The 26294-nt window shown below is 41.8% G+C and overlaps 1 protein-coding gene across 1 annotated transcript in view; it reads left to right on the top strand.

The window, feature by feature from the left end:
- Positions 1-25946, top strand: part of TP53BP2 (tumor protein p53 binding protein 2) — a 51681-nt gene extending 25735 nt beyond the window's left edge. The window contains exons 4-18 of the mRNA XM_062489323.1: positions 926-1005; positions 5170-5271; positions 7713-7887; positions 9224-9405; positions 9780-9944; positions 10351-10588; positions 12284-12412; positions 12817-12959; positions 13750-14239; positions 14606-15387; positions 17155-17292; positions 17864-17997; positions 18970-19136; positions 22167-22366; positions 25043-25946. Coding sequence (XP_062345307.1) covers positions 926-1005; positions 5170-5271; positions 7713-7887; positions 9224-9405; positions 9780-9944; positions 10351-10588; positions 12284-12412; positions 12817-12959; positions 13750-14239; positions 14606-15387; positions 17155-17292; positions 17864-17997; positions 18970-19136; positions 22167-22366; positions 25043-25084 — 3167 coding nt within the window. The 3' untranslated portion in view covers positions 25085-25946. The remainder of the gene's footprint in view (positions 1-925; positions 1006-5169; positions 5272-7712; positions 7888-9223; positions 9406-9779; positions 9945-10350; positions 10589-12283; positions 12413-12816; positions 12960-13749; positions 14240-14605; positions 15388-17154; positions 17293-17863; positions 17998-18969; positions 19137-22166; positions 22367-25042) is intronic.
- Positions 25947-26294: the final 348 nt, after the last annotated feature.

Raw genomic sequence — 26294 nt, 5'->3', positions numbered from 1 at the left:
CCACATTCATCTCTTCAGCCGAATCTTTGACTTTTACCTTTAAATCAATCTACCAAGATCCTTGTTCCTCCCCCTTTCCTGTTTTTGTCCTTGGTAATCTTCCTCAGTGTTGGAAATACTGCGTTTAAGTGGCATTGTACCCTGCATATTTTAAATGGCTAAGTGTATCTTGATATTTGAAATGTGTACTGGTGATAAAATGAATGCATGAAAAGCTAAAGTTGTGCCATTTCCACCTGCTGAGGATCTTGCAGAACAGTTCAGTTGTCAAAATGTATTTTTCAAGTCCAGGGTGCTTGTAATATTAGCATTATTGTCATTTTATTTGCCACAGCATTGCTAAGGAATATATTTGAGCTCTGAGTTAGTCTCACAGAAATATGGGCTTGAAATAGGAATCAAATGGGCAAGAAGGTAACAGGCATGGCTTTGTCCTGTAGCACACTTATGTTCTACAGGGAAATCAGTGAGCTTGGTATTAGGCATCTGAGCACTGTTTGCACATAATTTGATGGGAATAAAGTAGGGTTCTAGTTAAGCAGCATCTTTACTGAGACAGTGACTGTCAGGAAGAAGAAAAAAAAATGTGCTTTTCAACTGTGTATCTGTAATGCACATTCAGTTGGGGCTGACTGCCTGTTTGCCACAGGATAAATACTGGAACAGCCTACTATTGGTTAAGCTGTTTTGTTCATTTGTGGTTTTGAACAGAGCTATACTTTAAAAAAAGCTGACATCGAACAGCAACCTTTTTAGAAAAGGTGTTGTGTCATCACTTAAATTCATCTTGGTAGTAAACACATAAGAACAGGTGTTCAGATTCTACTCCATAATGATTGCTCTTACTCTCCTTTTGTACTGAATGCTATGTCTGAAAGAATAAGAAAGATCTATTACCTTACTATCTTTGACTGGTTCTATCTAGGGACCGGACAGAGGTCTCAAGATCCAGCCTTCAAAAGAAATGGTGTGAAAGTGCCTGGTGATAGAAGAATAGAGAATGGGGTAAGTGCTTGATGCAATGGCTGGTTGGATTGGGTCTGGCTGAGCTGGAGGTCATTATCCCACAGCAGCCCTCCCAGTGCTGTGTTTTGCATGAGCAGCCAGAAAGGTGCTGATAACACTCCGGAGTTTTGGCTACTGCTGAGCAGGGCTGGCACAGCATCAGCACTGTCTCAACGTTCCCCCCACATCAAGGGGCTGGCAGTGGGCAAGGTCCCGGGAAGGGACACAACTAGACCAGCTGACCCAGAGTAACCAAAGGGCTATTCCATGGCACGTGGTGTCAGCTGAGACACAAAAGCCAAAGGAAGGAGGAGGAGCATGTGTTATTTTACATTTGCCTCCTGAAGCAACTGCTCCCTCTGCTGAAGCCTTGCTCCCTGGGAAGGAGCTGGACATTGCTCTCTGATAGGTAGAGAATAAACTACTTTTTGTCCTTGCTTGCTTGCACAGATTTCTTTGCCTTTACTTTAGTAAACTGCCTTTTCTCAGTCTAGGAGTAATTTTCTGTCTTATTCTCTCTGCCATGTCCTGCTGGAAAGGGGAGGGGTAGAGCAGCTTGGTGGACACCTGGTATCCAGCCAGGGTCAATCAGCCAGTCCTTTTTGGTCCCTGAACAGGGATGAGACAAAGGCAGTTATTTTATATGTATATGTGTGTACATATATGTATGTATATTTTGCATACCATAGTAAAAAGTAGTTGCCAAGTATTGAGCTCCTCTGTGGGACGCAGAGCTTGTCAGCTGCACTGCTTATCTCTTTACTTTGCTGAGTTTGGGAGCCTATTAATGTAAACAATGGCTCTGTGCTTTGCCCTCACACTGATGGCCTTGTTATGCTGGGGGAGCTGTCTTGTGGGGGTGAGGAGTGAATACACCTCCCTCTCCCTGCCTGAGATTGATGTGAATGCTTTGAAAATGCAGGCTCCTATAGTCTTTGCTCATCCATAAACAAGCTGTTTAATACTGTTAACAGTATTAACTAATACTGTTGGCTTCCTGTGGGGTTTGTGGAATTGAGTGCCATCCTGGTGTAGGAGAAAACAAACTTTAGGTGAGGAGATATTGAGATGTGCTCTGAGGTATCCAGTTCCTGGGTGGCAGGTAGTGTGGAAGAATTTGGGCAGGTGACTGGGGTGGTTATCACCTCCCATTGCCTGGGACTTCACACCAGAACAAGTAATGAATCAATCAAACCTGTCAAGCTGACATGCCAGCTGATAGAAGGGTGCCTTGCCTACCCCAGTGAGAACCAGCAGCCTCTCACCTTGTGCTGGGGCCTTGCCTGTGAGCCACAGCTCAGTACTTAGAGCACTGTGGTTGAGGCAGGAACCCAGACTGTGTTTGAGGATCCTGTGGCTGAGACAGGGACTCAAAATACCATCATTCCCCTAGTAGAGAAAGAGGAAAATGATGTAGTAAGCTGCAGGTCCTTACTATTGGTTGGAAAGGGAGGAAGAAGGAGAATTAGGAAAGTAGGGGTCAGATAAGTAAACCAGTCCTTCAAAAAAGAAATTGCAGGAGTGAGACAAGCAGGAGACAAAGTTACTCAGTCCTTGACCTCATCATAACTTCAAGACTTGTGAGAAGATTACAGCTGCCAGCCACGTGAGCAGACTGCTGCCTGGCTGCTTCACTGCTGGGGTAGTGGGGCTGGCAGTCAGCACTTGGAAGGTCTTGAAGCCCAACAGCTGGGATCCCTTGCTAGAGATCAGCGAATTGAAAGAGGAATTAGAAAACAGAGAGCAATTTGCAGTTTTTGGACATGGCTCCTCTCGTGTATGAGGTCAAGGTATCCTCGTCATGATCTTTAAGGAAGATCCTGTAAATTCCCAGGAAAGCAACCTGCTGCACATGAAGATATACAGTACTTGAGAGAATTAGCAATGCTGGAAGTCTATATATAGTGATCTAAAAAGTGACAGTGTCCCTAAAGATCCAGAGGATGTGCCTTATGCAGTGGCCATGTAGAGGAAGATGGTTCAAAGTGCCCCTGCATCATAGTCCAGCATCTTGGTGGCACTGGATTATCTACAGATGGATACACCAGCTGCAGAGCTGGCATCCTTCTGGCTTTGAAATGTTGAAGAAACTGGGTGTTTCCATATCCCTATGGGCCAGCTCCTCAGATGTTAGGGGCAGCCCAAGAGATGGCTCTTTTCCTGCCCCAGTCAGAAGGAAGGGAACCACCAAGAACAGGCCATGTGAAGAGCCCTGGTTATTCCTGTGTGAGCAGGGAGATGACATGAAGCAGTGGGATGGTGAACCCACCTCTAAGCTGGAAGCCTGTGTCTCTGAACTGAGAGGAAAGAGAGCTGTTCAGAAAGGGTCACCCAAGAATGCTGTCAGGGTAGTTGCCATAGACAGAGAGGAAGGCAATCAGTGATCTCCCAGACACAGAAGGACTGAAATTGCCTCCTTTAACCATGGTGAGGGAACTTCTGGCATCACAAAGGCAGCCAGAATACCCTGACCAGGAGCAGGAATGGAGGGTCCCTGCCTTTGGCCAGGAGGAGGAAAGGGATGAGTGGGCACACTGGCCTGGCACATCAGATCCACATGAGTATAAAGCTTTAGCAGGTAATTGATGTGTGTTAGTGGTGCCATCAAGGCACAGGAGTGCAGAGCCCATCTGGATCTCTGGAGTGACTGGGGAATGCCAGGAATTGTCTGTATTAGAGGCTGAGGTGAGTTTGACAGGGAACAAGTGGCAAAAGCACCCCATTGTGACTGGCTCAGAGGCCCCTGGTATCCACAGCATCAACTACCTCAGGAGAGGGTACTTGAAGCATCCTAAGGGGTACTGATAGGGTTTAGCAATAGCTACTGTGAATACAGAGAAGATCAGTTATCCACCCTGTCTGGCACAAAAATACCCCTTCATTGTGGGATTGCTGCAAGGTGAAGACTAGCAAGTGATAATTGCTACCGGGGCTGTGCACTGGCAGCAATACCACACCAACTGAAACTCTCTAGTTCCCATCCATGAACTAATTCATTGACTGGAGAGCCAAGGAGTGCTCAGCAGGACCCACTCACCCTTTAACAGCCCCATGTGGCCAGTGCAAAAGTCTAATGGGGCCTTGAGAGACATGTTCTGTGGTGACATAATACCTTGGAGAGAATTGAATTAGACAATGGGACTAATTTTTGAAATAACCTCAAACTCCTGGGAAAAGCAAAATGGCATTGAGTGAATCTGTCACGACACTTAGTGCACACAAGCCTCTGGAAGAATTACCATTGTAGTGAAAATGGAGGCTTCCCTTCTTTGGAGGTACTGGTGCAAATTGTACCATGGGAAAAAACTAAGAGGCTGTTTTGTAGAAGTTGTTAATGACTGCTCAAAAAGAGACACAATGCCTCTAGCAATTATCATCCTGACTTCCAATTTTCAGGATGTCACCAGGATCTGCTGGCTGCCATAGCTGTGCTTGTACAGGTGATCTCAGAGCAGCAAATGCACCATATTTCCCCTTCTCTACTCCCATCACAGTTCTTTTCTCAACTTACTTCAGTCTGGGTTTTTTTTTTATTTGCAGTTTTGTCACAGGTCCTGAACTCCAGATTTCAAGTTGACCCCAGTTACTGTTTCAACACTGAGTCCATTGTCTGTCACTCTTGCTCCATAATTATGGATGTAAAATTGAATCTAGATTCAGGAAATATCCTAACAGACAACCAGTAACAATTCTGTCTTTGAGAATGGTGTTTTGCCTCCTTCCCAGCCATATTTAAACTTTATAATTTCTACAGCTTATGTGGAAGTGCTTCAAATTGTTGTGTTACACCTATGAGCACAGATCCATCCTGCCACATGCTGAGCATTCTGGGCTCAGTCAGTCAAAGCTGATTCATGCTGAACTGAATTATGAAGGGCTCTGAAACGCCTCTTTAAAATGCTGTTGAGATTTTGATAGAAACATTAAGGTTCCAAGAGATGTTATTTTGTGTGAATTGTTGCATTGGGTTACACATGCGTATGAGCTTACGATTGTTTATTCTTTTACCACGAGAAGATGTTGTGTCTCTAATTATTTTATTGGGTGTTCTGTTGTTATTTTTGAGTTGTTGTTGCTTCTATCATGGTTTTCTGCAGTAGCTCTGTTAAGTGCTAGCCCAGTTAAAAACTCTAGACTTACCATGCTTTGGGTTTTCTTTGACAGGTAAGTGCACCAAGGATGGATATGACACTGGCTGAGCTTCAGGAAATGGCATCACGCCAACAGCAACAAATTGAGGCTCAACAACAAATGCTGGCTAACAAGGTGAGTTTGGAATTAGATTGTTTACAGCCAGAAACAAAAAGATAGTAAGAGTCACGTGAAGTGGAGGGAGGATTGGGGAATTGGGGTTTTTTCACTCCTTCTAAACAGAGGTCTCCTTTTCTTTGGCTGCCTGTTTTTAAATTTGAAAGTGAATGTATGTAAATATCCAGTTGTAAAACATATAAATAATGACAGTGATAGAAGTCATCATTTAGCTTACTGAAAGGATAGAGCACATAACATTAATACATTGTCATTCATCCTGGTGGCTCTGTCAGCTCTGTTTGTGCTCCATGTGGTGACCAACAATTCACCAGTTTGATCACTAACAATGCTTTTGTCTGCTGTCCTGTCATGCTTATCTTGCCTTCTTTTGATAAGAGTTCAGTGTGCCTGGTTTTCTGGGGCAGCTGGCTGGAAGAGATGTCTTGTATGTGATAAAAGTAACCTAGGACTGTGATTTATAAAATACTTGCAGAACAATAACAGAAAAGCTAATGGAAGCACACAGGGTGCTCCTGAATTGTGTAGGGGGAAAAATACTGTGAAAGCATATGCAGAATGGTTGCATAGAGTTCATGTTTTGCTTGTGTGTTGATGGTACACATTACTCTTGAAAATGTAACAGAAAATGTTGCTTTTGGCAGGGAATTGTTAAATATGAGCCTGTCCTGAAGAGGGCTCATCTGTCTGGGTGGGTGTTCCCATGCATTTCGAATGTGCTTTGCTGGGGAAGAAGGCTGCTCTGAGGATCTGCTCTCAGTACTTTTCCTGTGTCACACACCCTATCTCCCTCTCCCTTTGAGATCAGATGTGTGTGTCTGTATGTTTATTAACTTGTTCAGTTCCCTTGGCCCTCAATAATTGTATCTCAGGGAAATGCTTTGAGCCATGGATTTCTAATTGTTCTGCAGCACCCAAGTGGTACTATGGCCTGTCAAAATAGCCAAAAAACCTTTTTCTGCTTTGTGGTAAGAACAGGTGCAGCTATGATGCAGGAAATTGGTCAATCAACCAAAGGGAGGTTTCACCTGAAATGTAGCAGCACAATTAATACCTATACTGCCTTGTTTAATTGGCCAAAGAATGCTGCCCTCCTCTCCATTGCAGCTGAGATGTATTTATATGTGAAAAACCTAAACTTCCACAGCCTCTGTTTCACTCACAGGTGATGGCAATGCTCTCTGGTCTTAAAAATAACACCGTAGTCACAAAAAACAGGAAAGCTTTTTTTTTTTTTCCTGTAAATTGAGTTGTACAAGATTTAAAAAGTAAAAATATGAGTTTGAGTCTGGATAGCTGCTGGGTAGGTGTCTTCTGCCTGAGGTTTGAAGGAGAGTAGCCCTGTGGGTGTCCTACTGGTAGGATTTTTCATTTCAGTGCCTCCCTGGAACAAACCTCCTTTCCTAGGTGCCTCTTCAGAGTGACTTTCCATTGCCTCTTTCCTGTCTTCTGAAATCAGATGCAGTATTAAAAATAGATTCCGAGGGAGGAAAAATACACTTTCTTTTTAGACATGAGCTGTAATATCTTTTTTGTGACATTTTCCTGTGTGGGAGTGACTCTAAAGTAGTGCACACACTGTGGGTGCTACCTAGTCCTGGTTTTCTCCAGAAGGCAAGCTCACTTTTTTGCTCTGCCTTTTTTATTTCAAGTGCACAAAAATCCCTGTTTTCTAAATCTGACTGGTGATTTTTTTTCTTTTTTTTTTTTTTCCTCTTTTGTGGGTTTGGCTTTTTTGGAGGAAGTGTGGAGTTCTAATGTTAGTAAGCAGTGGTGGTCTTGGATTTTAGTGAGTGCTTGGGAAAATCTTACTAGTTCTACTCTTCTGGAGTAACCTGTCATCTCCAGAGCTGGAAGCCACATGTAATGGGCCAGTGATTTAGAGCAATTCTTTGTAGAGGATCTAGTGGTCTCATGGTTTCTTCTAGGTTTCTTCTAGACATATGCATGTAGAAACTGATAACATATTTTACTCTCTTGGAAAGGCGAAAGGATCCTCTCCATTAACGTGATAGTGGTTGTTTAAATGAGGGCCAGGTCACTGTAAAGGTTTTCCAGTGTCTTGAATTTTTAATTATTTTCTTTATTATTATTATATTTTTTATTTATTATTAGTGGTGATAGTGGTGATTATTATCAGGAGACCAGTATGTTTTCAGAGGTTTGGTGTACAGCCATCCTCCATCTCCAAGAGGTTTTAGCAGAATTAGTAAAAGTACAAATAGTAATGGAAAATAGCAATAGTTTTATGGAATACCTTCTACATAAAGAACATCTAATATTCTCCAGTGTGACTCAGCATGGAGAAGATAGAGAGGAAATAGTCCTTAGATCTTGTAACTCAAAAGCCAAGAAGTCATTAAATCAAATTAGCAAAAATCTTGGAAAATGAATGCTGAAGTTTTTCTTAGACTTCAAAATCTTTGTCTTGACTGCAGGAACAGCGGCTGAAATTCCTGAAGCAGCAAGATCAGCGACACCAACAGCAAGCTGCTGAACAGGAGAAACTGAAACGATTAAAGGAAATTGCTGAGAATCAAGAAGCCAAACTTAAGAAAGTGAGAGCATTGAAAGGCCATGTAGAACAAAAAAGACTCAGCAATGGGAAATTAGGTGAGTTGCTGCATGGGGAATGTAGCCTGGGATTTTTCATGAAACTCAGTTCTTGGAAGTCAAAAATTTCTGATGGTTTCAGTGACTCAGAGGAGATATTTGCAGCATACCAGGAAATGTTAGTCTTAACAATTTCACATCTTGTATTTACCAAGAAAACTCATGACTGATCTAGAACAAAATATATTTTCTTACTATATTTTAAAACATCCTGTAAGAGTGCCCTGTATTTTGAGCCTAGCATGCTGCTCTTAATTACAGTGTAGTTTTTTTTCCTTACTTGAATACCTTTGTGCACCACAGTAACTTTTTCCATCCTTGATGTCAATACACTACACAGTGTTATTTTCTTGGCCTATAACGAAGCTTAGCCTGGTACCCAAATTAGCTTTTATGCAAGAGGTAACTAATGGCCAAATTCGCTGGATATTTGCTTTTTAATTATGTGAATTTGACCATGGTCTTGCTTGCTGTAGGGTTGGGTGCTGGTAGTTCAGCATGTTGATGCAACAGTGTCTGAAATAAATATTTATTCTTCTGCCTGCTTTTTCATCCTCTCTATTGTGCAGAACTTGTTATTTCCAGCCTGACTCGACTGGGAAAATGAGTATGTTATTTTAGTAGGTAGCATTTTGGTTGACAGATAAGTGTTTTTCTGTCAGAGAAAGAATCCCCTTTCTGTTTGGGTTCTGCTACACAAAACAATCGTAAGTTTTAAGGCATGGAAGGATGGTAGAATAATACAAGATCTTGGCACATGTGAATCTGTTTTCCTGCACCATGCCCAGCAGGTCTGATTTTGGTACTTGCTTGAATGCTTACTGATTCCTTAAACTTCATTCTACAATAGAACAGTTTCAGCAGTGGGAGCAGCTGATGACAGATGTTTGTAATAGACCCTAAAAAGCCCTCTGAGTCTTTGTTTAATATGACAGCTTGGGTGTTTTGTCACTGAGTTCTTATGACCTAAATTCAGAGTTTTAAGTATCATGAATATGCTTTGTGGTTGAGTGAGTGTCTTCCTGCTGAATTCAGCATGCAGTGAATTTAAGCTTCTCCAGATGAATTCAGTCTGGCATTGTGGTTTTGTTTGTTTCCATACTTCAGGAAGTTAAAAAAAAGAAGAAAAAAGTTCTTTCCCTCCTTGCCAGTGCTCAAAGTAGACCGAATTTCCATAACCATTCTAGTGAGCATGCATTTGCCAGAGCTCAGAGGAAGAGCTGGTGTGACAGGGCAGTGGGTTTGGCTGGGCAGCCCTGCTCTGTCTCCTTAAGTGCTGCTTTGGAAGCAGCCCACGCTGGGCTGTTTCTCAGGGCTGCTCTGCCCTTCTTTGCAGTGGAGGAGATTGAACAGATGAACAGCCTGTTCCAGCAAAAGCAGCGCGAGCTGGTGCTGGCTGTGTCAAAAGTAGAGGAGCTCACCAGGCAGCTGGAGATGCTGAAGAACGGCCGGATTGATGGCTACCATGACAACCAGTCGGCTGTAGCTGAGCTCGACCGTCTCTACAAGGAGCTGCAGGTAATGGGAGGCCAGCCCGTGACCCTCAGCTCTTCCGGGCTCAAAGTTGGTTGGGGTGTTTCTCACTTTGTTGGAAAGAATCCCCATTGCTCCTGTTCCTGCCAGAGCTGTGTGGCAGCCTGCTTGCTGAGGATGGAGGGTTAGTTGTGCTGGGTTTAAGGTAAAGAAAGGAAGGAGCACACCCTGTCTGTACCTTTCCTTTCTGCAAAATTTGGAGACTAACCAAAGCTTTCTCTGGAGGGAAAACATGACTTGACTTTTTTTTAGAAGGCTTTTCTCTTTCCAACAGTTTCCCGTCCTTGATCCTGAAAGCGAATTTGTTTTTATTTTGGTTGTTTTCCCCTCCTCCCCCACTGCTTTGTGAATTTATTCAGTTGAGGAACAAACTGAACCAGGAGCAGAATGCCAAGCTGCAGCAACAGAGGGAGTGTTTGAACAAGCGCAACTTGGAGGTGGCAGTCATGGACAAGCGTGTTAATGAGCTGCGTGAGCGGCTGTGGAAGAAAAAGGCAGCTCTGCAGCAGAAAGAGAATGTACCAGTAAGTGTGGGCTATTTAATAACTAAAACGTTAATTCTGTGTCTTGCCTGTACAGCCTGAAGTAAAAACTTGCTTGGGGGAAGGCTGTTGAGATGCTAGACTTGTTGTCTTTATCCATATGCAGTAGAAGTCTTTGTATTATTAAAGTCCTTTTCATGGTGTGTTAGTGTTAACCTACTTACTCCTTACAGACAAGAAGTCTTGTGCTGTCGTGCAATTTTATTTTAGATTTTTTTTTTGCTATTACTACCTCATCTTTATAATTCTCAGAGCTTTTTCAAAAAAGCACTTTTGATATTGGAGTATCATTTGCTACTTGTTTTATCCTTTTTGACTTCTGTTTCAAACTCTATGAATGGATAACGCAGAATAAAATTCTTTAAATTTTCTTTTTTTTTCCCCCAAGGCTTCTTCAGATGGGAATTTACCACAGCCTGTGCCTTCTGCTCCAAGTCGAGTGGCAGCAGTAGGTCCTTATATCCAGTCCTCTACTATGCCACGTATTGCTTCCAGACCTGAGCTTTTGGTGAAGCCAGCATTTTCTGATGGGACACAAGCTTTGCAGGTGCCTGATGGGCCCCTGAAAACACAAACGCTGCCCAATATGAGAGCTGGGAACAGTTCACAAATTAAAACTCCTGCAGGTAATAGCTTACAATTAATATTTCTTGTCCAGACATGTTTTGTTTTCTTACCTTTTAGCTCTGTGTTGATGTTTTTGGCGGTTTTTTTAAACCAAGCATTATTTGAGATGTCAGTCTTGCTACTTGCAGCTCTTCCTCCACCAGTGAATATATTTCATAAGCACTGAGGTTCTATGATTCAGTGTTAAATATTAAATAAATCTATTAGTGAGCACTTCAAGTTGATATACAGTGTGGACTATAGGAGGATTTTTCTATAAACTAATTGTTTATTTTAAAGTTCTCCTAAAATCTGTTCAACAATGTGTTTGAGTTTCTAGAGGCAATTCTAGTACATACCTGTTAACCTGGTGCCTGGATTTGAAAACTGCAATGCCAAGTTTTCTGGTTGTTCATTTTGGAAATGATGCATGCAAAGGATTAACCAGGATGACAAATTTTACAAAGAAGGCAGTTGCTTGTAGCAAAGAAATAGCAGTAAAGTTACTGACTTGCCGATGAGTGAGGTTTGGCCTCTCCTACTTGGAGAGTTAATAGAGATCTGTTGGCTTCTTTCTGTGGCTTTCTCCTATGAGAAAGAGAAGCCTAAAAAAATTTTTCAAGAGTTGTAAATATGTCTTCTGTGCTGTCCTGGGAGCAGACTGTCTTCAGCTGGGAGAGGAGAGAACCACTGATCTTCCCAAAAGCAAGAAATGGAGATTGAGCTTGTAGAATAGTTCTGTTTATTTTCTATCTCCCTTCCTCCATCTCCAATTCTGGCACATACTAAAATAACCATTGCACAAAAGCAGTTCCAAGTGTCTCTTGCCCTATTGGAGAATGGAGGATTGTTTTTTCTTTTTTTTTTTTTTTGGTTTGGTTTGCTGATCCTAAAACAACTGGAGTGGAATTTAAGCTCTAGACCACACAAAATTTGATTTTTTTTGCTAGAAGAATGTCTGGTGGTTAGCTATTTGAACTAAAATAGCACTTCTTATTTTTTAGCATTTGGACAAAAGGACTGCTTTCCTAGAGAGAGTTTTTGGTACTTTGTCAGAATGAAACTTTCTGCTGCTGCTTATTATTACTGTTTGAATTTAACATTACTTAGGTTATTTAGAGTTTAGTAGAGAGAATTTGGTGAAATACTTAATAGGAGTTTGCAAGCATTTTCTCAGTGGTTTTTGCAGATCTGGATGTCTACTGTAGTAAATGTAAAGATCAGCTTTAATGCAGACCTTATGTGCACATTTAACACACAGATGAATTTTCTCCTGTTTTGAATATCCCTGGCACGGTCTGTCTATGTTTTAAAGCATCAAGTTTTCCTTTGCACTATCTTTTTTATACTTAATTATTGTATCACTTTTAACTTAGCACAGATACTCTAGGAAAGTTTCCTACTAACTGGAAATAAGCTAATCTAGAGAAGTTTCTTTTGTGAATGCTGTAAATGCAGGTGTGTGGTGTGACAAAGTTTTGCTGCTGCTTTTGGTAGTTGGTAGTTCTGCTTTTGGTAGTTCTTGAACTTCATTTACATTCTCTTTTTAAAACAAACAAATTAAAAGCTCTAATGATAGGTTTTATAGCAGTTAACCTCTATGTGATACTTTTACATTGGCTAGACCTGACTCTTACAGAAAAAAAAACCCTATTTGTATCAAGTCAATAAAAGCTACTATTTTAGCTTAATCTGTTCCACTTATTTTCTCCTAGGTTCTGTGGTCCCCAGTGCAAAACCTTCCCCATCTGCCCCTGACTGGAGTAGTTCAAACACAGACAATCATATTAATCAAGGATCAACCCTGACTTCAGGAAAAGGAATTGTGACAAGTGAAGGACAAGGTATGTTCTTGTGTACTTGGCTAATCTTAAAATTTGGAGAATCTGGTTGATGATACCTCTCTTCTAAATATGTCGGTGAATAGTTGAGAATTCATTTGAAAGCACAAAATAAAAACTCAAAGAACATTGCCATTGCTTTGCTATGGTGTTGCAGGGCTTTTAAAAAGAAAGAAACCAAACCCACACCTCGCTTCAGGTGGTCAAGTAGATCCTAGTTCCTTCTTACATGGCCCTGCTGAGCTTGCATAATACAGCACTTGGCAGGCCCAGGGGTCCTTAGTGCAGAGGTAGGATGGATGCAAAAAGCATCCCCCTGCATGCACTGTGGTAAATATTGCACAGAGCAGGGAACTCACCCCTACAGTTGCACCGTCCCTTTTGAAAGTTGTCTCCTCTCTCTTCAGCAACAGCTGAAGGAGAAACTTTTTTACGTGACAAGGAGAAGAAGGTGCGTCCGTTCTCCATGTTTGACTCCGTGGAGCAGTCTGCCGGGCTGGGCACGCTGAGGAAAAACCAGAGCAGCGAGGATCTCCTGCGGGAAGCACAGGTATGCAGGGAAGGAACCCAGGCTGCTGCTCTCCCTCTGCCAGGGCTTACCCACAGCTGTTCTAATGTGGCTGGTAGAAAGCTCTGAAAAGTACTCAGGTCAGCTTTTAAAAGATGACTTCTGAGAAAAAAATGTCTCTTAGGCTTTTAATGGCAATTGGTAACTCCAAATCATTCTCTGCAGTCGGTGTGGTGAGAATCTCTGGCTGTGTTACTTGTTCCAGCGTGTATTTTTTCCTCTGAAGATACAAAGACCATGTGCATGTTTGTTTGGTTTTTCTTCAAAAGCATTTACATACTTGTTTCACTCTTTTAATGCAACAGTATCCTTCAGATATTTAATAGCAGCAGAGCTTTTCCCCTAAGTTTTGGCACCAGGACACAGTTTGATCAAGTAGGGGTGAACTAGCCTACAAGTAGGGATGACAAGTGCTTTGTTGGCGAGCAAACTCTGGCCAACTCAGTGTCTAATATCTCTAGAGAAATTACTGTGCCCTGCCATTGGCTCCTGTTTTAAATGTACCTGTTACAGAAAGAATGAGTGAGAATAAGCTCAAAGTATTTACATAAAATGTTTCGAGCAGAATAGGCTCAAAGTATTTACACAAAGTGTTTCAAGCAGCATCTTCTTGTTTCCAATGATTTTGTAGACCCTATTACAGCAGTAATAGACATAAGATACTGTGTCATACTTTTGAGGCTCTTTGGTCCTTCATAGCAGAACTCCCAAATCACATCTTACTGTTTTATCTTAATGAATTTTTTTCTTTTTTTTTTTTTTTGTCTTTCAGACAACCAATAAAACTGTGACCAAGGTGCCACCACCTGTCCCCACTAAACCAAAACAGATAAACTTGCCTTACTTCGGTCAAGCCAGTCACCTGCAACCTGCTGATACAAAGCTGGATGGAAACCTGCAGAAGCTGCCTTTGGCTGTTGCAGCCATGGGAAACAAGCAAAAACCAGTGGCACAGCCGCCTTCTCATCCTTCTCAGCAGATACAGCAAAGAATTTCAGTACCTCCTGCAGGTTCTTCTTCCAGTCAGGAGCAAATTCTTCCTTCCTCCAAACAGGAGAGTCCCCCAGCAGCAGCTGTGAGACCTTTTACTCCTCAACCATCCAAAGAGTCTTCACTGCCACCATTTCGAAAGCCTCAGACTGTGGCTGCAAGTTCCATTTACAGCATGTACACCCAACAGCAGACTGCTGGGAAGAACTTCCAGCAGGCAGTGCAGAGTGCTTTGACGAGGGCGCAGACCAGAGGACCACACTTCCCAAGTGGTAAGCATGTTGCTCTTGCTCTCTTCTGTCTGATAGACCTCAGATAGATGTTCCTTCCACCTGGTCTGTGGGTATGAAGCTGTTCTTCAGGGGAATTAAGTGGGTGAGGGCAGCTGTAATAATTTTAGGTGGATCTTCTGTGCTCTGTAAGAATGTTAACAAGAAGTGTGGAGTGTGTCTTTTGGGTTAGCAAAATAACTAATGGTAGATCTGGCTACCAGATTAGTTCTGTTCAGTTTTTTGTATTCAGCTTTCTTTGCCCTATATAAAGAATACAGAACCTGATTCAACTTTTTGTTGTTGTTGTCTTGTTGATCAAAAATTCAAACTTGTTTCCCCCCCTCCCCTCTCTGAACTGTTCCACAGTGTATGGCAAGCCCGTGATGGCAGGAGCAGGGGTACAGAATCAGCTGCCACAGACAGAGAACATCTACTCCAACCTGCAGGGCAAACCAGGCAGGCCAGAGCCTGAGGTGGAAACAGCAGCCTCTGCTCACGAGAGCCACGAGCCAGAGCGGATACCTCGTCCCCTGAGCCCGACCAAGCTGCTGCCTTTCCTGTCCAACCCCTACCGCAACCAGAGCGACGCCGACCTGGAGGCACTACGGAAGAAGCTGTCCAATGCCCCCAGGCCACTGAAGAAACGCAGCTCCATTACTGAGCCAGAGGGACCCAATGGCCCCAACATTCAGAAGCTGTTGTATCAGAGGACCACTCTGGCTGCAATGGAGACTATCTCAGCTCCATTGCATCCCTCCAAACAGATGGCATCAGCTGCCAGTCCTGAAAGCCCAGTGGAAATCCCAAATCCTTATCTAAGCACAGAATCAGAAAAAGAAACAGCTGCTTCCATGCCAGAACCTGCTATTGCTGAGGAGACAGAAAGCACAGCAGCAGAGCAGAGTGAAGCTGCTCTTTCCCCCATACCTTTGGACACTGTGCCTGAAGCTGTATCAGACAGTGATGAACTCATGCAGCCCAAACCAGAAGAACCACACCTAGAAGCTCCACTGCCACTGGAGGTGTACATGGAAGAATATCCTCCATACCCACCACCTCCCTACCCATCAGGGGAACCAGAGAGTTTGGGAGAGGATTCATTCAATATGAGGCCTCCTGAAGTTACTGGACAATTTTCCTTGCCTCCTGTAAGTATTAGCTTACAACTGGGGTGCCCTGTCAATAAATCATCTCAAGTGCTGCCGTAAACCCCGTGCGTTGTGTCGCAGAGCTCAGGCAGATGTGGGAGAACAGCCACAGAGTCTGGAAGTCTCTCTGTGGGTATCTGTTCTATTTGTGTGATGCTCTTATCCCCAGACTGCATAACAGTAATGAAAAGTCTCTCTTGTCCCCAGAATTAATGACACAATGAAAAGTTTCAAATGGAATACACAAATAGTAAAACTCTACAGAGCTGCAAAAAGCATTCTTTATAGAAATCTGCCTACACCCAGATTTTACTTCCTTTCTAAGAAAAATTAAAGCTGATTTTTTTTTTTTTTCCCCTTGAGGTACAGATACAGATTTCACAAGCATTTCCTGCAATAGCTAATAAGAGCTGGAGACTAATTTTCTTAGTCCTGGATTGCATTTGTTTATCTGAAGGTGCCTTGCTTGAAAAATATGGAGGAAAAGACTTCTTTATTTTTTGCCATAAAAAGTCATTTGTAGACATCAGCTGTTTGTGCTTCTACTGAATGTTTCCTGAATTTCTTTGAAATCTGATTTAACACCAGTTTACTCTCAAGTTGCATCAAAATGGAGTCTCTTGGAGCTGGGAGGAGGCAGCATTTTTACCATTTATTTGCAAGTTTATCTGTTTGTGGTATGACGTTATCCCACTGTTGTAGAACAAAAATGCTTAACGTTTTCAGTTTCTCAAAGATTTTCTTTAAAAACACCTATCAAGAGTAGAGTTTTGATAACAATTTTGATAACCTGATACATGAAAGTGGTTTTTTCCTCTATCACTTCAGTGCAGAGGAGTTAAAAGGTTTAAGTGTGCTTTTTAATCTTGTAATTTGTGCATGGAGTAGACATTCTTTGTGTTCATGCTTTAAAGAGTTTGTTTTTGCTCCCTTTTACAAAGAACCTTAAGTGGTAAGATTTCCTGAATTGTGAGAACTCCTTTCTGCTTGGTTTTGTAATAATTTTGCAATGATGAGAAGAAACCAGCCCAACTTCTTGATTTCATATTTAAATCTGTGGGTTGTTCTGCCAGGCTCACTCTTGAAAAAGCCACTCCTTTTGGTATTGTGTACAAATCTACAGGCAGAAGAGTATTTAATTTCATTTCTCTACTTACATATCTGATCTCCACATGCCTGCTCTTTCAAAATATGAGTCAGTTCTATTCATCTTTGCCTGGACATCTGTCAGAAATTTACATACCCTCATGAATAGTCTTATTGCTGCTGCCCAGGCAGCTGGGCGAGAGCTGAGCTAATGGGAGCATGGTCCCTAAAGGAATGAGCATAAACTCAGCTATAGAAATACATGGTTTCCAGTATCAATGGGAGCATCTAAAGCAATTCTACACTTGGTTCTATATTTTTCTAAACCATTTTCCATTGTTGTTTGCTCCCGCTAACCTCTGCTGTACTTAAAAAATGTTAGGAACTTTACATCAGCACTTGAAGTAGTGTACTTTGTGGAGTGCACTGCTTGGTTTGTCTAGCAGCTATGAGAGTTAATGGTAAAGTTGTCCAAACAACAAGAAAGATTAAAGCAGAGATCTTTCATAACATGCTTAACCTAATGTATTCATAATGTGTTCGGGGATTGGTAAAAATTACTATAAATTTTCTGTTAAACACTTTTCTAGTTGATAATTTCTGCTGTCATTCCTGAATAAGCAGTTCTGAATTCATCTTCCCAGGAAAAATGTGACTGTAACTTACGTTACCTTTTCACAGGGGAAGAGGACGAACTTGCGTAAGACTGGCTCTGAAAGGATTGGGCATGGAATGAGAGTGAAATTCAATCCCTTGGCATTACTTCTGGATTCATCTTTGGAGGGGGAGTTTGACCTTGTGCAGAGAATAATTTATGAGGTAAAAATGCTAGTTGGTAAGACGAAGAACTTCAGTCCTGGTGGAAATGGGGAAGTCATAGATTTCCTGGGTTAGTGCAGAACCTAGATCTGTTCTTGAGGAGATAAATCCTAACAGTTTCTAAGTGATCATACTTGGAGGCTGATTTTAAGTGTGTTAAATCCATGGTGGATTTTTAGCATCAAGACTATAAATTTGCAGTACATCCTTTTCTCATTTTTTATGTAGTGTTTCATTCCCTGTCTGGCATGTTATCAGATAATTTGATAAGCAAAATCCATGTGAACTTTGCTCAAGTTAGATAGACGTATATCAGAAATTTGTTAGAAGTACTTTTAGTAAGTTATCAAGATCCTGTTTCTCTGAACTGCACTGTTAAAGGGAGACTCCAAGCTTAAATATGAGTTGAGGTGCAAAATTGGTAGTGGTTGTGTTCTTCTTGCTCGTGTCCTTCCTAGAAATACGTCACACATTCATATTTCAGAATAAGACAACTGATTTTTGTATGAGAAGAGGTGTTTATTCCAGAGAATTTCACCTGAATGTGATTGCTTTCTTTCTGGCTGGCCAGGTGGAAGATCCTAGCATGCCCAACGATGAAGGAATTACTGCTCTGCACAACGCTGTGTGTGCTGGGCACACGGAAATCGTGAAGTTCCTGGTGCAGTTTGGGGTGAACGTGAATGCTGCAGACAGCGATGGATGGTAAGGGTTTCATGAAGTGGTTCCTTATGGATTCTCTCCACAAGAGGCAGGACATGGAAGCTGCTGCAGGTCCCTCAGAATGTCCCTTGCTTTGCTCTTGTGGAGCTGAGTGAGTTTTCTTTCCAAAGCAGAGCATCAGCAGTTCTCAGTTTGGCATCATATGGGGCTGTGCAGATGGGGAAAATAGGGAAATTACAGCAATATTCCCAGTATGAAAAAAACATTGTAGGGGTGGACACAGTTGTCAGGAAATTGCCCCAATATCCTCTGTGAGAACCTGTAACTTACCTGTGCTCTGGGCAGTATCTAGCCCTGCAAACTCTCCCCAGTTCTTTGTCCAGTCATCAGCCAACTTGAAACCAAAACGAAGTGGAAAACCACAACCTTCAAACAAGGCTTGCAGCTGATAGTGTGTTACAAATCCTTTTTACAAATAACTAGGGAGATTATTTACGGAAAGCTGGTGTAAGGGGTGGTGATTTTACTGTGGTTTCTGCCTATAACAGAGGTGTGTGAGGCCTAAAACTGAATAAAGATGCTTGTGCTCCCTCAACCTGAGGGGTTATCACAACTACGTGCACTTGTCACAAAGTCAAATCTTGAAGTAATTATCTAGATTGTAAGAGGCACGATGTCAGATTTCTGAGTGGGTTTTTAATACTGCTTAATTTTTTTGATTTTTAGTACCTTAATGAATGTTCCTAAAATATTAATAAATGATAGAAAGGTAGAATAACTGGAAATCTGTATGGAAACTCTAGCTTTAGGGCTCAAGCAGCTCTCAGTAGCTCCTGTTACCTGTGAAAAATGATTGCTCTTGCCATGCTGGGTTAGGTGCTGTGCTGGGAAGGCCTCAGCAGGGCAGGGCTGATTGCTGAGGTCCTGCAGGCACGGACACCGTTTGCTCCCAGGGCTCTGAGCGCGCTGTGAGCAGCGGGAGGGAAGTGCCATCCTTTTGTCCTTGCCTTGCAGGACCCCTCTGCACTGTGCAGCATCCTGCAATAACGTGCAGGTGTGCAAGTTCCTGGTGGAGTCGGGGGCAGCCGTGTTTGCCATGACCTACAGTGACATGCAGACGGCTGCGGACAAGTGCGAGGAGATGGAGGAAGGCTACACGCAGTGCTCCCAGTTCTTGTATGGTGAGTGAGTGTCATTCCCAGAGTCTGCAGCATGCCAGGGGCTCCCCTGCCTCCTCTCAGCTCATTTGTGCATGAGGAGGGGTAAGGTGCACACTCGGGTTAGGTCCCTGTGCCACAGGTTCCTCTTGGAAAGAGAGAGGTTTTTGCCAGCTTCCTGTCACAGAATGAGTTCCATCAAGATTAACTTTGCAGTACTCACCCTGTGGAGGAGATCTGAGTAACAAAAGCTTTTTCCCTACATTAAAAGCTTGAGCGAAGCATGTGCATTGACAGATACACTAATTAGGTGACTCTTGCTACATGAGAGCTTCTTTTACGTGACAACAAAAGTTGTATGGATGTTTCAGTAGGCAATTCATAGCTGTTATCTGGTGTCTTGAAATGAGGGGTATTTCCTAATGTGCAGAACCAGAAAAAGTTTTGCTAAGTTCCTGCCTTGATGGATGTCTGTAAGCACTGAATTTGACTTTACCTTCCTGACTTTTTTCTTCACTTGCATTTAAAAAGAAATCCCCTATTAAATTTAGATTGTATTCAAATAGTAAGGCTACAGATATACTGTCTTTGAATGGAGAAAACTTAATTCCCCCCAGGGTGTGATGAGTATTAGTCAATGAGGTTTTACATTACTTTACTGTATGTTTTGTTTGTAATGAGGTTTTAAATTACTTTTCTCTGTTTTGTATGTAGCTCATGTCCCCATGGCACCTACCATCTGGTGTGTCATCTCTCTGCAAGAGGTTAGAGTAACAGCAACATAACACAGCAGAAAAAGCTGTAAAACTGCCTTTCTGCTTTTGTGGCACAGGCAAGAGCTGAGTTTCTCTAAGCTGCTCAGCCAGCAGATTTCAAAACAGTCTGTCCAGCTGTCCTCACTAAGCTTGAAAACTGTGTCTTTGGTGCCAAATACATAGTTTTCTCTACAAAGGGAGGCAGCCTTTTTAACTGGCATCAAAATTTGTAGGTTAAGCGAAATTCCATTTGGTTTTGTATCCAGGCTCCCAGGGAGGACATCAACACCGAATACCCAAGGAAGATTGTAGGACTAAATAAAAAAATAATACTTGTCTAATATTTTAAACTGGTTTTAACTCAGATATTAATTAAGAGATGCTGTAATTGTGTTGAACAGCTCTTGAGGGATTTCTGTCAGGAATTTGTCTAATTCTTAAATTCAAGTGAACTGCCCACGAGATTCTGTGGAAAGGAGGTCCATGGTCTCATTATATACAGCATGAAGAAATGCATTATTTTTGTATGTGGGGTTTGTTATGACCTGCCATCTGGTGATTTCACTTGATGCTCTGTTTTTTGTTGAGTTTGGGATCTTTTTGTGTTATGAGATACTTTTTGATGGGTCCTGAAAGGACTGTAAGGCTTTGGCCTACTGCCAGTTTTTCCAGATAGTTTCAGTGGTTTCAATCTCTTGATGTATTGATAGCTGAACAGCCAAAGTTCCATGTTTTTCCATCGGAAATTAATCCTATTGCTAAGACTGGTTCTGGTTGCCTGTAGTTACTGTAAGAAATTATTCCCTGCCTAAAACTGCTTCTGTTAAAGAAGTTTGGGAATGTGTATTTGTTCTCAGAATATGTTTTCTGAACTGCACTAAACCTGGCCCTCTAAACTCATTATTAAGCTAATTAACCCTGGTGTATTTCCTTGATTCACCTGATCTTTTTTATTGCAAATGATGTCCAATATCAAGTAAGAGGAACAGGTAAGTTTAAACTAAACCAGTCATCCTTTAGCATTGATTAAATTACAGGTCTGAGGCTGCTTAAGTATGGAATTTTTTCACTTTCTTAAATGTAATGCCTGTGGTGGCTCTGTTTGCCCCACTACCCTGGCGTGACCATTAAGATCCCTTTAGGACACCACATGCATTGTGTGAATCTTCTTTGTCTACTTTGGTGCTCAGTCTTCCCTTCCACATGTCAGTGCCGAGCACAGCTTTGGCCAAACCTCTAATTACACCAAATGCAAAGCAAGGGATGAGTTTACCTGAGCAGAGCTTATCATGCACTGGAAGTAATTTCGTGTTATGTGCTGAGCTGGGGTGCAGAAGTAAAGAACTTGATTTGAGCAGATGTTTCCTTTAGTAGATGTAGGTAGTAATAGCTACATGATGAAAAGGGAGAGGACAAGTTTTGTGATGCAGTCTGCAGTGTACTCTCTGCTCCTGAAAATACCAAAACCAACCAACCAAAAAAAAAAAAATGCTCCAAACCAGTAGAATTCAGTATTTTTAAATAATTACTTAAGGGAAAAATCAGCTGGTGTACAAACTAGGATACCTTTTCCAGTCTTCTGTTCAGAGGCTGAGGAATGTGTACAGAAAGAAGAGTATCATCTCTGGCTACAGCTGTAAAATGAGCAAGTTCTGAATAACCCTGCAGGGGATTACGTGTGTACTCCAAAACACCTTGGTCCAGAAATAATTTAACAAAATTGTGTTTCTGAAGGCAGTGTTTAAAACAAAAACAACAACAAAAAAAAACTGTGTTAGAAATTAAGAACTGCTGAGATAACCAAAAGCAGGTACAGAGGAGCAGGCAAATCCCTCAGGCAAGGTCTGAGATGAAAATTGCTTTCAAGTTCTGAAATAAAATGACCCAGGTGGCAAATGACCCCACAAGCATCAAAATGACAATGGTGGTCAATCCAAGCAGGTATTGCTATCTCCCTGTGACAGGAAGTGATTACTATTGCACTAAGAGTACAGAAAGTGTTTCTTGCTCATCACTTAGGTCTAGAAAGCGTGAACACAAAAATAAAACCTTTTATCAATCAGTGCTGCTCTCCCCATTTGCCTTGTATTTTTTAACGTGTTTAAGGAAGGAGTCTGTCTGCTGTAACTTCACAAAGCCACTTCTTCCAGGGCCAGCTCTTAGTAGGCAATAAGGTGCCAAGTAGGTAGGATTTTTTTTTTTTCTGGGCTGTAAGAATAAAGGAGTCTTCCTTCCTGCTGTCCTTTTTATTTATATCTTTTCTTCTCAATTGAGCTGATCTGTGTTTTCAATGTTGCAGGAGTGCAGGAGAAGATGGGGATCATGAACAAAGGAGTGATTTATGGACTGTGGGATTATGAGGCTCAGAATGATGACGAGCTGTCCATGAAGGAAGGAGACTGCATGACAATCCTGCGCCGGGAGGATGAGGAGGAGATCGAGTGGTGGTGGGCACGGCTGAATGACAAGGAGGGCTACGTGCCCCGAAACCTGCTAGGGGTGAGTCCTGGCTTCCAGAGCCAAAAAAAGCCCACCCCAGGATGTGCAGTGTACCCAGCATATCGGATCTCTTGCATCGAGGTGCAGCTTTAAGAGTCAAGAGGAAGGAGTTGGCATTCTCCATCTCTATTTAGGGTGTTGAATACCTTGGCAGAGTGGGTTAGCACCCTGTGTTTAAGGTACTTAACACAGATTAATGGGTGCACAAAAGAACAACTTGTATCACCACCTTGCTCGACAGAGCAGGCCCTAATACCAAGCTTGTCCCACCATTTAGAGAAAAAAATCCCATTTCATCCAAATATGGTGTGTGAATAAGATTTTCTTGAGCATGTTCTCAGGCACATGGGGTGATTTTGGGGCTGTCTTTTGTAGGGCCTGCAGTTGGACTCAGTGATTTCTTAGGGGTTCCCTTCCAACTCAGGATATTCTACAATTGTTTGAGAACAAAACTAGTTTTCCCTGTTTCAAGAAAGTGATGTACTGGCAAAAAGGGCCTTCAGAACTGAAAGCTGCATGAAGAGTGAGTCATAAGTTCCCTGCGTATATAAGGCACCTTTAGATCCAAGGAGATAAACACTACAAAAATCTAGGTTATATTTTTTGTAGTGTTGGAAAACAGATCACATTGCTCAGCAAAGGCAGTTCTTTAAAGTAACTTTTAAAGTAACTTTTAGCTATATGTCAGAGGCCTTACATGAATGGCCTCTCCTTCTCTCATCACCTTTTGTATTTTGCCTTTTATTAAAAACTGTGTACAAAAGATACTTTTAATTATGTCCCTCTATTTTTCCTCACAGTTGAGTTACTAGAAAATGATGGCAGATGGATGCATGTATAAAAATTCCATTAAGCTTTTTTTTTTTTCAATTCTAGTTTCCCTGGTGCTGGAGATGAGAGATTCTCCAAGATTAACTACTCTGAATTTTAGCTGATAGATGTATGGTGCTTGAAAGAGGCTGAACCTCCTTCCTCATGCAGATAATCTTTCCTCTTAAACTGGTTGGATTTTGCAGAGTGACTCTATCTAATGCAAAATCAGTTTTCATCAGTCTGTATCATTTCCAGGTCAGGCCTACACCCTGCTCACTGTAAAATCCTCTCTAACATAGTACTCCTGCTCAGTGTTTTCCTCTCCAAAGTTAACATTTCTGAATGGAGAGCAGCCATCAGCCCTGCACAGTAAGGTTAGAATGGCAGCTTTGATTTTTGCTTGCCCCAGGGTGAACTGTGCATGCAGTGCTTGTGCTTTGAGTCTGAGCATAGGTGTGTAAGAATGTAAGGAACATCTCTGCTTCTGAAAAAAAAAGCACAAGGCAGCACAGCTTGAACTGGAGATCGAAACTTACCCTTGTAAGCACAACACAATCCCAACAGAATCTTTGGGGAAAACTACACAGTATTTATTAACTGCGACACTCCTGTGTCTGTTCAGTTGTTCTGCTGCTGAAATATCCTGTGATGATTCTCCAAAGCAATTACTGGCCTCTTAATATAGCAGCTGAATTCTAGTTTGTGATGTTCACCAGAGGAAAACATTTGGTAGATTAAATATTCTTATTTTTATCATAGTTGCTTTATCCCCTTGCAGTCAGGTGTACTGAATAAAAACAAAGATTAAATTACCTGTATCAGTGCTCTGTCCTTCTTAGTGACTCCTTAGCTCCCTAAGCTAATAAGATAATAGTGTCAAAGGGAGTCTTTTGAGCACTGTCAGGTGTTGGGATACTGTAAGTGACTGACTTCATCTCTGAGTGGTGAAATCACAGCAGGCTGAGACAGACCTTGTGGTGAAGTTGTTTGCCTTGTCTTAGTCACTGAGAAAAGAAGAAAGCCAGAGTCTGGTTAGAGAGAGAAGGGGGCAGCTTTGAGGAGATCTGTAAATGGAGAAGCTGTGATGTAGACATGCACTGCCATTTAGAGCATGGAGGATTCATCTCTCTTAGCTGTATGAAGTGTATCCTTCTCTTTTCATATGCCACAGGCCATGCTGTTCCCATAGCCCTTCCAAGTGGGAGCCAACAGCTTCCCAGGCATCTTGTCCCTGCTGTGTGCTGTCCCAAGCTGTGTCCTGCCAGTTGTCCCCTGCACCCCTGTGTGTGTGGCCAGGATGTGTGAGCAGCAGGGGCCACAGGCTGGCAGGGACCAGTTTCCTGTTGGGCAGGTCATTCATGGAACTGACACCTACCCTCCACTCTCCAAAACACAGCCTCTCCACTTCCATGGTCCTTCTGGAGACCGGTGTTTCCAGCTTGCCCAAAGCTATGCTGCCATAAAAGCTGATAGGTGAGAGAAAGCAAACCAGACTTGAATACTTCTCTGGTCCCATTTATAACACAGGGAATAATCCCGCAGTTCTCTGGACACACAGGTCTCTTGACTTACAAAGCCACGTGCTTTTCCTGGCCCACCCATCTGGGTAGAGCTGAAAGTACTCAATTATGTCCTGTTCCTTTTGTACTGACACGGTGGGTATTTTTTGAAGCTTGCCTAAGACTGCTAAATTCATATTTGTCAGTGCCCTGGGTGTTTTTTGTAACCATGCTTTTGCTACTATGGATTACATTAGAATTGTACCACCAAAGAGAGGGGTCTTTTGTTCCTTTATTTTTTCTTTTTAAAAAATAATCTTTTAAAGTACTAACATTTTAAACCTCATTTCTGTTTTACCCTCAGCTGTATCCAAGGATTAAACCTAGACAAAGAAGCTTGGCATGAAATAGTACAGAAGCCAGATTCTTTAAGTGCTAATCATGGATAACTTACAGAAAAAAAAGTCCATTTTGTGTTGGTTCCAGTATCATGAGACTTATTTCAATGACAGTGTAATTTGAAAGCTATGAAAAATGTGCTTTGAAAACAAATGAAGGATTGATGCATTAGCAAATGGATGAGGGCATTGTTCAAGATGAAATAATGCTTATAAGCAAATGAAATTCTGCTGCCTTTGGTGGAATCAAGCCATTATGCTCAAGTACCCACCTGGATTTCTTCAGCCATGGCAGAAAAGAGTTTCACTATTTTTCTGCATCAAATACAAGGACCTTTTGAATTTGCCATTGAAGGAATCATCATGAAACACACAACTTGGCTTTGTCCAAATTTATCCCGAGGCTTTTTCCAAAGGGGAGAAATTAAAGTATGTGCACAGCACCCAATTACTTATTGCTGGAAGCAGAATGCTAAAAGAAGCTGGAAGAACTGAAGAGTGACAACCACATGACCAATCCATTAAGCAATAACTTTAAAAAAAGCTGTAGCATCTTAGAAATTCTGTGTATTCAAAATATAATGTGCTGTAACAGAAATGTAGTTTTAGATTCTTCTTTTTACAAAGAGCCTCATGTATTTATTGTATTTTGTACTTTGGAGACTAAGTGTAGAAACCTTCTGTAGTCCTTGATGACTTACTTGTTTTTACTCCACTATTAAACTTTTTTTTTTTTTGTCTGCTCTCAAGCTTTAACTGTGGATATTTTAATAGTGTTTTTTATTAGAGATGTTACCAGCAAGACACACTGTGGTTCTACATTGCACTAACTTTTGGCTACATTCTGTATTAAACTGAACCCCTCCTCCCCCATCCATTCAAGGTAGTTTCTCTGCATTTAAAAGTGAGCTGAATCTGTTCATTGCATGTTGTTAACCTTAAAAGCTAAGGGACATACTTGAAAAAAATCAACTTTACTACAAGTATTTTCCAAATAAAGCCTTTCCTATAGAGCTATCCTTTCTATATCTCTATTTGGCAATAATTTGATACTGAGCAGTATTTAATAGAGGCGCAAATAATTTCTTAAGGGTATTTAGAAAGTGTCTCAGGTGCAGTTTTGTGTTTTCCTACTAGGTCCTACTGCTTGCTGAAAGAAGTAGCTTGTAGGAGGATACAGTTCCTCAGGTGGGGAAACTAAAGGCAGCAGTGGATTGG

Source organism: Cinclus cinclus, chromosome 3, assembly GCF_963662255.1.
Source record: "Cinclus cinclus chromosome 3, bCinCin1.1, whole genome shotgun sequence".
Taxonomy (NCBI): Eukaryota; Metazoa; Chordata; class Aves; order Passeriformes; family Cinclidae; genus Cinclus; species Cinclus cinclus.
This window is presented reverse-complemented; position numbering and strand designations above follow the sequence as displayed.